Source organism: Bactrocera dorsalis, chromosome 5 (assembly GCF_023373825.1).
Source record: "Bactrocera dorsalis isolate Fly_Bdor chromosome 5, ASM2337382v1, whole genome shotgun sequence".
Taxonomy (NCBI): domain Eukaryota; kingdom Metazoa; phylum Arthropoda; class Insecta; order Diptera; family Tephritidae; genus Bactrocera; species Bactrocera dorsalis.
In genome coordinates, this window is record NC_064307.1 from 20,478,654 (window position 1) to 20,492,666 (window position 14,013).

General features: G+C 30.8%; 1 protein-coding gene across 2 annotated transcripts in view; it reads right to left on the reverse strand.

Annotated features, from left to right (window-relative positions):
* Positions 1-560: 560 nt before the first annotated feature.
* The window catches only part of LOC105230049 (proton-coupled amino acid transporter-like protein pathetic), a 40,470-nt gene continuing 27,017 nt past the window's right edge, over positions 561-14,013 (reverse strand). The window contains exons 2-10 of one of the 2 annotated variants that reach the window (XM_049457487.1): positions 13,160-13,311; positions 13,005-13,072; positions 3,921-4,013; positions 3,702-3,852; positions 3,225-3,431; positions 2,255-2,706; positions 2,036-2,179; positions 1,759-1,870; positions 561-1,664 (exon numbers count right to left, since the gene is read on the reverse strand). In XM_049457487.1, the coding sequence (XP_049313444.1) occupies positions 1,449-1,664; positions 1,759-1,870; positions 2,036-2,179; positions 2,255-2,706; positions 3,225-3,431; positions 3,702-3,852; positions 3,921-4,013; positions 13,005-13,072; positions 13,160-13,174 (1,458 nt within the window). In that variant the 5' untranslated portion in view covers positions 13,175-13,311 and the 3' untranslated portion in view covers positions 561-1,448. Of the gene's footprint in view, positions 1,665-1,758; positions 1,871-2,035; positions 2,180-2,254; positions 2,707-3,224; positions 3,432-3,701; positions 3,853-3,920; positions 4,014-5,390; positions 5,447-13,004; positions 13,073-13,159; positions 13,312-14,013 lie in introns of those variants that run through there. The other variant, XM_049457488.1, reaches the window with a different exon arrangement.

Below are 14,013 nucleotides of genomic sequence, written 5' to 3' on the forward strand. Positions count from 1 at the left end.
TTGGATTAACGTTGACACAAATGTCCAAGATCGATATAAAACGATTTAATCGACCAGTGCTTGACCCTAGAGACAGAGAAAACGGCGGAAGCAAAGTTGTAGAATAATAAAACAAAATTCGGGAGCATTCCAAAAAGTGCATATGAAAACTGTTTCGAGAACTGGAAAAATGGTTAACGTAAGCGTATTACATCCGGTGAGGATTAATTTGAAGGCAACAGAATAAATATTTATGAATAATTAAATAGTTTGCGTATTATTTACAACTTCCGGGTACTTTCTTTCGACTTGGCTTTGACAAAAGGTCTCTGCGGTCGACGGGAAATAAATTGAAAGCTTTTCGTGGTGGACCTAACTAATCCGTATGGTTCAACACAATAGCTGGTGCTTCTTTTATAACTTTGCTAATATGGATAATTGGACCATAAAGTGTACTTGAAACCAAAAAAAAAAATGTTTGGTTTTTTGAAAAGCCTAGTCTGCCCAACCCCTTAACACAGAAATAATATTAAGTTTTTTTTTTCATTTTTTTGCTTATACAACCTAAAGCAATATATTTAATATTTAAAAGATTTCACTTCTTTACTTTAATTACTATATTTTTTTTACAATATTTCGATAAAATATATGCTGAGTAATTTAGTATGGATGGCTTACGGATATCGAATACTTTTTAGTGAAATTTTACAAAAACAAAGCAAAAAATATTTTAAAACACAATAAAAAATACAATTCCTTTCAAGTTAACTACTTATTTAGTGTACAAAAGCAACTTGCAACAATAAAACATAATGAATAATTAGTAATCATTACATGTATTGGTACTAATTACATGTATTTCAAATACAATACATATAAATTTGCAGCAAAATTAAAACTATTTAGTTGGAAATTAGGAATTCTACTAGCATCTAGCATTTCACTTAGCGTTTACTATGTATATGTATGTATATATGTATATAGGATGCATTGAAATTGAATAAACGGAAATCATCAACTACAATTACTTACAGTACAATTACCACAGTGGCAATGTAGTGCTAAAAATTGTATGTATGTATGTGCATAACTAAAACAAATGTTGTTTAGACACAGAAAGAGGCACTTCTATACATAATATACGTTTCCGTTGTCTTTTTAATCTAAAAAAAAAAATGTTGCACTTTGTTTTCACTGCCTAAACTATACATATGTATACAGGCATATAACCTTTTATATACTAAATACATATGTGGTATACATTGTAGAGTTACTAGCGACAAATATGTATACATTATTTATTTTGTACTTTATACTAAATAATTAAAATTCAATTAAATTATCCAACGGTATAGCGGTGACGTAGTGATTTGCGGTGCGAATACATGCAACAAAAGCGCGCTCTTTTTCTTAAAAAAAAGAAAACTCTCCACACAGCCGGAGATTGCTGATAATATGTATACTGTAGCTTAAAGTCTAGTTGTTGTAATGTTGTTGAGGGCCCCTTGTATAGCATCACTAGCATTGGGATCGCTCGAGTACACTTTGATAATGTCTTGAATGGCGCTCATGGAGCCGAAAATGAGCGCTGCCACACCGCAGAAACCAATGATGACATTCTTCCATAGAATCCAGTTGTAGGCACCGAAGCCGGTGTCCCAATGGGTGATGAGCTCGATAAAAACCTGCAAGCAAATAATAAAATATGTATTAATAAATATATTGACTATATATTTAATTGTGTTTCGTGTGTGTATGTGTGTGCGATTGAATACTCACGGGGAATATGAGACCAAGTATGGAGAAGCAGAAGGCACCAATTAGACCCATAAACGGCGCTATGGTGGGCACGGAAACGGCCAATACAACGGCGGCAGTGACGAGCACGGTTCTGGAATTAATGAAAAATATATTTTAAAAAATTTCAAAAAGTTAATAAAAAATGCAAAAAACTGTAATTAAAAAATAACCTAAATTAACAAAAAAAAAAATTCAATTATTTTTTTTTATTTAAAAAAATAAAATGAAACATTAAATAACTTTCGATAAAACTCACCTTAAAACATAATTCACCAACATTGGACGCTTTTTGCACTTATCCTTGATACCATCCCAGACAATCTCGAGGCACACGTAGAATTGCAGACCGAATGTACAGTACACAGCCAAAGCGATCAACACCTTGACAGCTTGCGCGGGCCTGTTAATAATAAAAAAACAACAACAAATTGTTATTACATACACATAACAAACATAACACGCGCATGCAACTCACCACTCATGCACCGGCAGATTCAGTGTTATGCTCTCTTCTGTTGCTGTGCCGTAGCGCAGATAGCCGAGAAAACCGAGTGCCATATAGATCAAAGTCACACCAGACATGCCCTGACTCAACACGCCACAAATGCCAAGGAAGTGACGTGGTTTCTCCATGTTATTCTCCAGCGGCATAACCACACCGATTGCCTCCATGGCGAATATGGTGATGGCGAAGAAAGCCGGTATGGTTGAGACATTGGCGAATTCGCGTGTTGTTACCGGTGGCAAGTCCATGACGAGATAGTAGAATGTAATGCCTAAGCCGAGGCCCATAAAGAGATTGGCTACCATCGAGACGGGTGCTAGGTATTTGAGATTCGGTATCCACGAGAGTAGAATTAGCGGGATGAGTAGTGCGGAGATGAGTAGGCGCAGTGAAATTTCATAGCCCAACCAATGTTCCATGACCTTTGATAGTAGAAGAAAAGTTAGAGTTTAGTATTTAAATGCGTTTATAAGAAAAACATATTTTTATTGTTAATAAAATTTGTAATAATGTTTTATTTTATTTGAGTGATTTTTTTTTAATTTTTTTTACTTTTTTGGGTATACTTGTATAAAAATAATTGCTTTTAATTCTCATAATTTTTTAATTCGAGTTTTTAATTTAATTTAATTATTTCTTATTTTATTATAATTATTTTTATTTTAAATATTTTTTTTTGTTAAATATTTTTAAAAAAGTTTATTTAAATAAAAATGTAATAAAAATATTTATTTTCAATTCTCATAATTTTTTGCATAAAATTTTCAATTTAATTTAATTATTTCTTATTTTGTTATAATTATTTTCGTTTTTTTATTTAAATTTTTTTTTAATTAATTTAGATTATAGCAATTTTTTATCTTATTTTTATTTATTTTTTTATTTTTTTTTTTTATTATTTTTTTTTTGTTTTTATTATTATAACATTTATCACACATACCTGTTCGAAATTCTTCGCCACAATAACGGTATACACCGAACAGGTGCCGAAGTAGGTCAAAAACAGTCCGAATAGTATGGAAAATTTGGCAACTGGCGCAAAACCACGTGCCCATTTTGGCCCATTCAAAAATGCCACTTCAGCAACTTCGGCGAAGCTCATCTCCGTGCGACGCGACTTGTAGTAGAGTTTGTGGGCGCATTTCACCTGTAAATAACACAAAAAAACAACGCGATGTAGTTGCGTGCTTACAAGGGCATTTGTACCCAATTTGTAAATACAGAAACACACTCAAACATGCTATATACATACATACATACATATATGGTGGCTACATTTTTACAATTTCTTCAATTTCTCTGCCACTTCGCGTTTAATGCACACGTGTACATATGTTTCTACGCGCATTTAACAATGCATGCCTCCGTATGTATATATGTATATCTGTGTGTTACGGTATAAATTTGCGGTACTCACCAGCACATAACTGCAGTGTGTACAGATGAAAGCTGTGAAGATGGTGGCGAAGATGCCAAGCACAATGCCTGAGTACATGAAGGCGATCGGCATGGAGAGGATGCCAGTGCCCAGTGAGGCCTTCAGCAAATGCGTGAGCGTCTCATTATCACTAGAATCATACATGAAATTAAAATATAATTATTTTGTTTAATTTGAGCGCCGCTTATTGGTACTCACGTGGTCGGATGTGCCACTTTGCGTTCGGCAAACGGATCGAAATCGGGTGACGCCAGCGCCTGTTCGACATCTTTCCGTGGCTGGATTTTATATCTGGAAGATAAGAAATTAAAGATTTATTAGTATTAAATTAATTGATTATTATTCGAAAAAAATTAATACAAAATTAAAAAAAATAAAATTTTATTGAAGAATTATGGAAAAAATAATTAAAGTGTAAACACTTAATTAACAATAAATTAAAAAATTTAAATTGAAATTCAAAAAATTGAATTAAAAATTAAATTAAAAATTAAAAAAAAAAAATACTTTTTTAATATACTTAAAATAAGATTTCTTAATTAATTTAATTTTCATCAAACGCATAAACACGTATTTTTCAATTGAATTTCATTAAATTTTTCAAATACAATTAACGAAATTTGGGAAAATTAATTTTAACGAATATAATAATTAATATTTACGTACATTTAATTAAATTTGTAATTCATTTGTTTTTGTTTATTCAAATTTTAAATCGTTTTTTTATTGAAACAATTTAAATATTTTAATTTAATTAAACTAACTTAATTAAACTAATTAAACTAAAAATTAAAATTAAGTATTTTTGATGAAAAAACAAATGATATAAAAATAATTTAAATTAAATAAATTTGCAATTTGAGAAAATTGTATTAATTAAAAAATTAGTTTCTTAAAATTTTTTAATTTTATTGTTAAACTTTTGTTTTTGTGTAAAAAAAATAATATTAATCAAAATTAAATTTTGAATACATTTTTTAATTAATTGATGTTTATTATTTTCTTGTGAAATAATTTTAATATTGTTATTAAATATATTTATTTTTATTAATTTAAATAAGTTCATAAAAGATATGAAATAAAATTTATTAAAATTATTTAATAAAATTGAATAAATTATATTAATTAAAATTTAAATTAAATAAATTTGCAATTTAAAAAAATTATGTTAATTGAAATTAGTTTCTTAATCATTTTTTTAATTTTAAAACTATTTATTTTATGTAAAAAATACTAGTTATATAAAATTAATTTTTGAATAAATTTTTTATATCACACAAGCTGAATTTAATTATTTTTTTCTTGTGAAATATGTATGTAATTTACAAATCGTTATTAAATTTATTTTAATTTAATTTAATTAAGTTGTAAATTTAAAGTTAAAAATTTATTTTGTGATAAAAAATTAAATAAAATTAAGGAAAATAATTTATTAGATTTAAAAAAAATATATAATTAAAATTTAAATTTTTTAAAACTTTTTAAATTATAAAAATTTAATTTTATTTATTAATTTTTTTTTGTATTTTGTATCATCTAATCGACATTTGGAACAAATAGCTCTGAGAAAATGCATTTCCATTACTTTAGCTTTTTGCAATTTTTGAAAAAATTACAACAACAACAACTTATTAACTAAACCAGCACAGAATTTAGCACTGTCAACACCTTTGTTCGAGCGTCACTTCTGTTATTTTTGTATCGCGCATTGTCGTTTCGTTTCGTTTCTTTGCCTTGCTTTTGCTGCACTATAGTACCGTTTGACCACTAAACACATATATTTGCGCACCGTGTGGCTATCAGTTGCACCACAATCAATCACTTCGTCCGCAACGGAACATAAAACTAAAAAACAAAGCCAGGTCCGCCAATGTTTTATAGTGAAATTCTGTAGCTGCAGTTTGGGCCTGTTGCGCTCGGTCTGCGGCTGCGGCCGCCGTTGTGGCTGTGGCTTTTAAGAAATGTGCAACATCTGCAAAAAATGCGCGCTAATCACGCTCGAACTGCCGACACAAGTCGTTGATATTGCATTGGCCATTGTAAAATGGGCATTAACACCAAGCGCCGAACGGCGGACAGCGAGCAGCGGACAGCGTTGCGCCAGCGCCGCGGCCATTCGCTTCAGCTCGAATTCAATATGGTCAAATTCCATAGATGATCGTAATGATACACTTTACTATATGCACATATAAACGCACACATACATATGTACATCTGTACGATTTGGCGCGGGAAAGTGCCTTTTTGTGCGCAAAGTAATCGAAGAGAGTAACATAAGACGCCAAACGCTGCGCTGCATTTGATTCTACCTGGCGCATAGACGTTGGCAGCATTAATTGAAATGTTCGCAATGTCACTACAAACATTTGTACAACTTAAATGCTATTGTGTTGTCGATGTGTCGGCCTTACTCGGCATGTTGTGCGAATTGCATCAGCCGCTAGTGCTGGCCTAGTGGCACATCTTTCAGCTTAGTTGCTCTCGAATTGGCCGAAGACAATTAAATTCTGGTGATTGTTAAGCTGCGGTGCAAGCTTTGTGTGTATGAGTGTAGGTGTGTGTGTGTGTGTGTGTGTGCAAGATGTATGTGTGTGGGTAAGTGAATGTGCTGTTTACATGATTCGTTCATTTGAGTGGCAGATAGCATACTTTTAGGTGCACTTGAAAAGTTACAGTAGAGGCGAAAGACTTCGCTGTATTTCGTTGTTTAAAAGTATAAACGCTTAAGTCGAATAGCAGAATTGTGGAAAATTTAGTTGTTTCACGCAGATATATTTCATTTGCAATATGAGAGTGTGCTGACCTGGCGGATTTTATGAGATATCAAACTAAAATTTTGGCAACGTCCTTTTATCATCAAGCTCTTATATGAAAAACTTTTTTAATTGACAAGATATCTTCACCTTGTATGGAAAACTTTTTTTATTGAGAAGATATCTTCACGAAATTTGGCATGGATTGTTGCCTGAGATAATGTTACTATTTCACAATAAATAATTCAAATCAGACCACTATAGCATATAGCTGCCATACAAACTGATTGTTCAAAATTAAGGTCTTGTATGGAAAACTTTTTTATTTGACAAGATATCTCAACAAAATTTGGCATAAATTATTGTCTCAGAGAACACTACTGTTTTCCAATAATTTTTTTCAGATCGGACCTCTATAACATATAGCTGCCATACAAACTGATCGTTCAAAATCAAGGTCTTGTATGGAAAACTTTTTTATCTGACGAGTTATCTTAGCGAAATTTGGGGTGGATTATTTTCCAATATAACGGTATAATCTCCGAACTTGTTCTGATCGTACCACTACATATTGCATATCGTTCAATATCAAGTCATCAAATCCTTTTATGAAAAACATTTTTGACAAAATATGTTCACAAATTTGTCATGGCTTTTTAGCTAAGAAAACGGTACAATACCTGAGCAAATTGCTTAGATCGGATCATTCTATATTATATATGTAATATAGCATTGATCCGCATTACAAACCAACCAATCAAAATCAATTTCTTTTATGGAAACTTTTTCTATTTGTGAAGTATGTTATTAACGTTTTTTCTGGTTTAAGAAAAATTTTGGAGTTGGTACTTTTTCTAAGCAGCTTTTTGAAGAAAGTCGTGTTAAAAAAAATACATATAATATTTTTTTTTAATATTTTAACGTGTCTAACAGCTGACCATTATATTTATTCAATGAAATGCATTCAATAAGTCATCTTGGGTATTAGAAGCACAGCCAAGGGATAAAAATGATTGATATGTTAATATAATAATTTTTACTGATATTGAAATTGTCAACTCAAAAAGTGTAGCACAATGTCATTATAAGTATTTCTATTAACCAAAATGCTGAATACATACATATTTACATACATGCGTATGCTTATATATTCAGACTTATGTAAACATAAGCAATCATTTCCGATTAAGTGGGTGTGCTGAAAGCTTAATAAATATCTGTGATATATAGCATGTACTATATTTGTTATTGTCACTTAAACATATGTATAAATACGTATATAGCATACATATGTATCCATACATATAAGGTACGCAATTTTTTATTGCTAATAGCAATGCAAAATTACGGAGATAATAGTTGAATATGCATAGTCATCTCCATTTCAACGATTACATCAGTCATTGTGGCTTCCATAAATAATTATTTCAATTACAATTGAAGGTATTGAATTCAACACATGAATACTAAATGCATGTATGTATATAGATATGAAAGTGCACTAATGTATGTATATATCTGCTAGCAGATTTTAATTAACGCTTTAGTGCAATAGTATATCAATGCAAATAAATATATACTTATAAATAAATCACATATTGCATATTAATTATCTGTTATGCAAGATTAGATATTGACGTTATATAGGTGATTGGCAATTTTATATATCGGTATAAGGCATGAAAAACGAAAATCATTATACATATATATGTATGTAGTATACGGGAGTTGGCGTAGTACCGAACCGATTTTATCTATTAACTATACTATTATCACGCCACATACTAAAAGAATGTTCCCTGGCTTTCATTAAGGTATCCCACATAGAATCACCAAACATATGGACTGAAGTCAACCAGATGTTCGAAAATCCTGATATTAGTTATGTGGGGGCTAGATTAAGTTTTCGCCCAATTTTATCTATTTTTCGCACAATGACACACTGTTATAAGTAAAACATGTTCTGTAATTTTCATTGAGATTTCTCAAATATTGACCGATATATGCAGTATAAAGTCACTCAGAAGTTCAAAAATCTTTATATTAGGTATATGTGGGCTTGGGAAAGTATTGACCCGATTCCACGCATTTTTGATACACAAAGTATCACGAAAGGGTTCTCTTTGAACTTCAATTGTGTATCACATACATTCACCGATATTTCGGTCGAAAGTCAACTATACATATAAGGGTCCATATATTTGGTACCAACTGTTTTGGTTGGATTTGGGCTATTTGTGGTCATAAAGTACCATACTTTAAAAGAATAATTACTGCAAGATTTTATCCCGTTCTATTAACTGCATTTTGATTTTTGTACTGGAAAAAGAAAGAATCAAAAGGACTTTAAAATTTTGCTATATGGGAAGTAGGAGTTGTTGTAATCCCATTTCGCCTACTTTCAGTGACTCAGAAATATTAGAAGAATGTCAGGTAGAAAATTTGGTCGTAATCGATCGAGCGGGTCCCAAGAATGTGTGCCACGCCCAACGTCCAATTTCCACACGCGCTCCCATAAAGTCCTCTCATACTATCTCAGGTGTAAAATTTAATATCTTTGGCGTATTTAGTTACTGATTTATTGCGTTTTTAGCAGTTTATCACAGTACCGTTATATGGAGAATGAACGGGATTATCTTTCTATTTCATCCATTTTCAACTGTGGGTAGGAGTTCATAAGTAATTTTAATTTCAATAAATTTTTTAACCGATTTTTGAAAATTTTTAAGCTTTTTATACAAATTTGTCATATAAAAGGCCGTCTTCAACATTCAAAGTTTTCTGCCAGAATCTTTCCCAAAGTGCCAGGATTGCTAAAAATCACAAAAAAACAAAGCATATTTTTACAAGTACTTTCTCTTATCATCATTTTCGAATACAAACAACAAAATTTCAATAAGTTGCAAATTATCGGCGTCTCAATTTTCTAAATAGCTACGAACTAATTAAACTTAATAATTAAATTGAAAAACAAACAAACTCATTAAATCTATAAAATATCTTTGATACTTTAGACTTTAGAGGCAGCTTCTAGTCATTAACTTCCTACACTTTTGTGCTTGAAATTTTTTCTAAGCGTCTTCAAGCCTAGGCAGCGTGTGCACAGATAAGTTTTTACGCAAATAAAAATTATTATAAAAATCTATATATATATACATATATACAATTACTATACGTATAACACTAAATCCGCAAATTTTACATTTGAAGTCATTAGTCGGACTTTTTTTTTTAAAGAAGGTGTAATAATGTAAGTGGAAAGCTAATATACTTAATATGCTATTTGTTACATACTTGTACAATGTAATAAAGGCTCTGTATTATCTATACAAAGTACTCGTACTCGAGATTACAGTCTAGACCTTAGTCAAAGCTGCTAATTGCTGCGCTAATCGCTATTTTTACTGTATAATTTAGAAAAAATTAGAAAAAGCTGAATATGAAATGTTTTATATATAATGAAAGGCAATGAAAATCCAAAATTCTTCCCTGTGAACAAAGTTCACCCTGTGTCAGTTGAATAGAAACTGTGATCTCTGCACTGCCGTATTGCTTCAGCGAAATATCTCACTATTCATAAGCAACTTTTCTATGATTTAGGTTTTAGGTAAAAGGTACGCGTTAGTGTGACTTTTCATGGAGATATTTTGGTTCAGTTAATAAAACTGACAAATCAGCTTTACTAGTTCTACTACGTGGACTTATATAGTATGTAAATATGTATGTTTAGTATATACATATGTATGTGGTTGTTTTTGTTAAATAAATAAGCAGGCTTTGAAACTTGCAGTAAAATAAATAGCTTTATGATTCTGTCAGCGATTATTATTTTTAATTTATTTATTTCATAGTTTCTTCTAAGACGTTATTAAAATAATCTTTATTATTTGCGCACATGTTCACCACTAAACGGTAATAAGTTTATTTTTTTATTCACTAAATAAAAATTTTATTTATTTACTAAATAAAAATTCTTTAGAAATGAACAACATGATTTATATTTGTACTGGGGCTACTTTGGGAAAAACAATTATAAAATAATTATATTTTTATGATTAATTTTAAGATTCTCTTATCAATGTTCATTTAAAAAAGGCTAAAAAAATAATGAAAGGAGCACAAAAAAACTTTTGATGCAACTTGATCACAGTGAAATCTGACATTATGTTCATTGGTTAAAATTTGACTTAAGGAGTCATTATGTCCACTTGCATAGTTCTTTGTGAGCTATTTTTTCTCAACTTAATAATCTCTGAAGTGCATGAAAAATACGCGTGTCACTTAAAGGTTATGGATAATTGCTTATTTACTATCAAATGTACCAAGCTTCTTCTTCCATTTCCTTTGAGCAATTTAAAGGGTTAAAATTTTCAAAACGATTATTTTTTTATTTTATTTTCTGAATGTAAATATATTTAAGAATACACGCCCACAATTTCATATCGTTCCGGTGATTATTTTCGAAGTTACACGCAAATTTGAAAAGGTATTTCAGAGTGCTTGAAAGTACAAAGCCAATCTTCCATAATACCATAACATGTGTACAAATCTTTGTATCAATAAATTTAAAAGTTTTCTCAGCAAAAAATTCTGGAAAATTAGCTTTTTCGGCCCTCTAACTGTATATAATCCCTTAATTGTATATGATAGCCTACTTAGTTCTGACTGGCTCTGAAGAGTTGTATGATATTTGCAGCAGTTTCTTCATGACAGAAATATGTAAACTTGCAGGTTTGCCACTGGCTATCAGAGAGTGACATATTTTGGCAGCATTAACCGAGGAATCAAAAGCTTCTAACATTTTTATTGAACATTTTATTTAATTAGAGGCAATCTACATAATTGAACATCCCAATTTAAGAAAAAAATTTATATACATATATTATACATGTGTACGAATATTTTGTTTATTTTAATATTATTTTTAAGCTTAAGTGGAGAGAGCGGACGAAAAAAGAAGTGTTCACAAAACAGCAAATCAACAAATCAATTAAGCAGAATGTACTGTCCTTAAACATATTTATTAATTTTTTTATTTGTTTATAAAAATGTATAATTTTTCAATTATTTGATGCGGCTACCAAATTTGCGGTTTTAAGGTATAACAGACCATCTTTTAACAGTAAATTTCTAAAAATTTTGAGTTTTGCGATTTATAATGATTTTGTTTTTCAATGAGTTATAAAGCTTCAACCGTTAATATCTTTTATATATTTTATAGTTGGGTCTACGAAAAAATCGTTAGAAGCCTTTTTGTAGAGCAATCAATTTCCTACAAAATTTTTGAAACGGCATATTTTTGCAAGTACTTCAAAGTGAGTTTTGAATTTCTCTATCTGATAATAAGAAAAAATTAGAGAAAAAGTAAGGCGGAGGACTTTCCCGTTACAATTAAGTGCCTATACTTAAAGAGACTTTCTTAGAGTCTAAGAAGCTATTCTTCAGTGTACCAAGCGAATTCGTGGTTTTGACTTCCGGTAGTATATGTATGACTTTACTCAATATTCAGTAATTTTGAGATAAGCGCTTTAAGGCTTCGTTACAGCATAAAAAATCATTTCGATGATAATTTTAATATGTAATTGAAGAGTTTACCAGCAAAATTGAGCAGGTGCTCGATAAATGGCTTAACTCAATATTAAGTAATTTTGAGAAAAGCGCTTTAAGGCTTAGTTGCAGCATAAAAAATCATATTGAAGATAATTTCAGTGAGTAATTGAGCAGTTTACAAGCAAATATGAGTAGGTGCTCGATAAATGGCTTAACTTCATTTTAAGTAATTTTGAAAAAAAGCTTTAAAGCTTATATTTTTGATTGAAAGCAATTAAATTTAATAATTTAAGTATGTACTAACTGTAGAATAAAGTAGGAAAAATAACGTCGAAGGTCAAAGAATGCCACTCAACCACAAGGACGTTGCTATCAGCAAAAAATTGGCATGAATTACTTTTATCACTATTTAACTGGTAATACCAGGTTTTAGCTTAGGCACACACACACATGCATAATCATTTTACAAAATATATATTTCCTGCGGAACCGTTAGCAAACCGCAAAACTTTCGAAAGCAAAATGGAATTAATTTTTTATCACATTTGCCATGGTGTGTGAAAGATAAATCCACACACACTTCATATCCATACACTCATGAGGGCCTGACATGCGCGGTTCATGTGTCAAGCGTATGCGTGATACCTTAATTCTAGAAAGCATTTTGCCGCGCAATTTCGCGTCGCAACACCAATTAAAAGTATTTGCGCTTCGCATTAAAATGCGATCGGATTCATTGGACAACGGCAATTAGAGTGTACAACTACAACTAACGTGGCATTAATTCAGCTTTTTAGTATACGCAAAGGAATTTCGTCAAAGCAACGCCGACGAAAGCGCATATTTTCAATTGTGCTAATAAAGTTAATATTTGACAAATTGTTTGCACCGACACACATACATATATTTATATTTACATATGTATGTGTTCGTGTATGCGACAATTATATAATTAAATGTAACAAATGGCGTTACTCACTTGTTGTTGGTGCCATCGCCGGGCAGGAATTGTTCCATCTCTTGTGGAGCATGTTTGCCGCCGCTGTCCTGCGATTGCAAATGAAAGCAAAAACACGAAAAAATAATTAATATTAATAAATATATTTTGTTTCATAAATTTCTGCAATCACTTACCGCTATATTAACCATTTTGTTGCTGTTTGCGGTTGTTTACGCTTTAAATCCGCACAGAACCAGTCTTAATTTGTTTAGAGTTATTAGCCTTAATAGCGAGCGCTGCTGTCTCTGTTTGCCTCTTTGTTGCTGAGTCTCTCTTGAGTTGTGTTCTGCAATCAAAAGAAATTGAAAATCTTAATTATTCAATAATAATTCATTTAAAATGCTAATGCATGCGCGTATTGGTGTGTGTGTGCGTAAGGTCGTACGCGTGGAAAGTTGTTGGACACTTTCGCGTGGTTGATATTGAATATTGGCGTATGTACATATGCATATGTAGTGTTTGCTTTTATTGAACAAAAAATGTATTTGAAAAATTTTTAAATATTTTTTCCTTTAAAAAATTTATAATATTTAAAACAAAATTTATAATATTTTTTCCTTTAAAAAATATTTTTACATATATTTATTTTATTTTTTAATTCTACGTAATTCATAAAAAATATGTTTTGGTGTAAAATTGTCAAAAAATTTGCTTACAGACTTCATCGGCCTTTTATCTCTTATAACTAAGTTCAAAATTATCGACAAAAAAATCGAATTTTTTACTGTCTTATTAAATTCTACGAGACCTCTAGAATATTGTCCTACATTTTCTGGTTGATCCGAGTAATTGTTTCGAAGATACAGCCTTGAGCACTTTTGCACTCGAGGCTAGCTAGGCTAACGCGTTTTACTCGAAACTGTGTTTTTGAAGTCAGTTGGCAAGATTTCTCGAGAACTACTCAACCGATGAAATTTTACACAGGTCTTTCAGATACGATTCTTAAAGACTTGGACGAAGTATTTTTTTTCAATTACAACTATTTCAC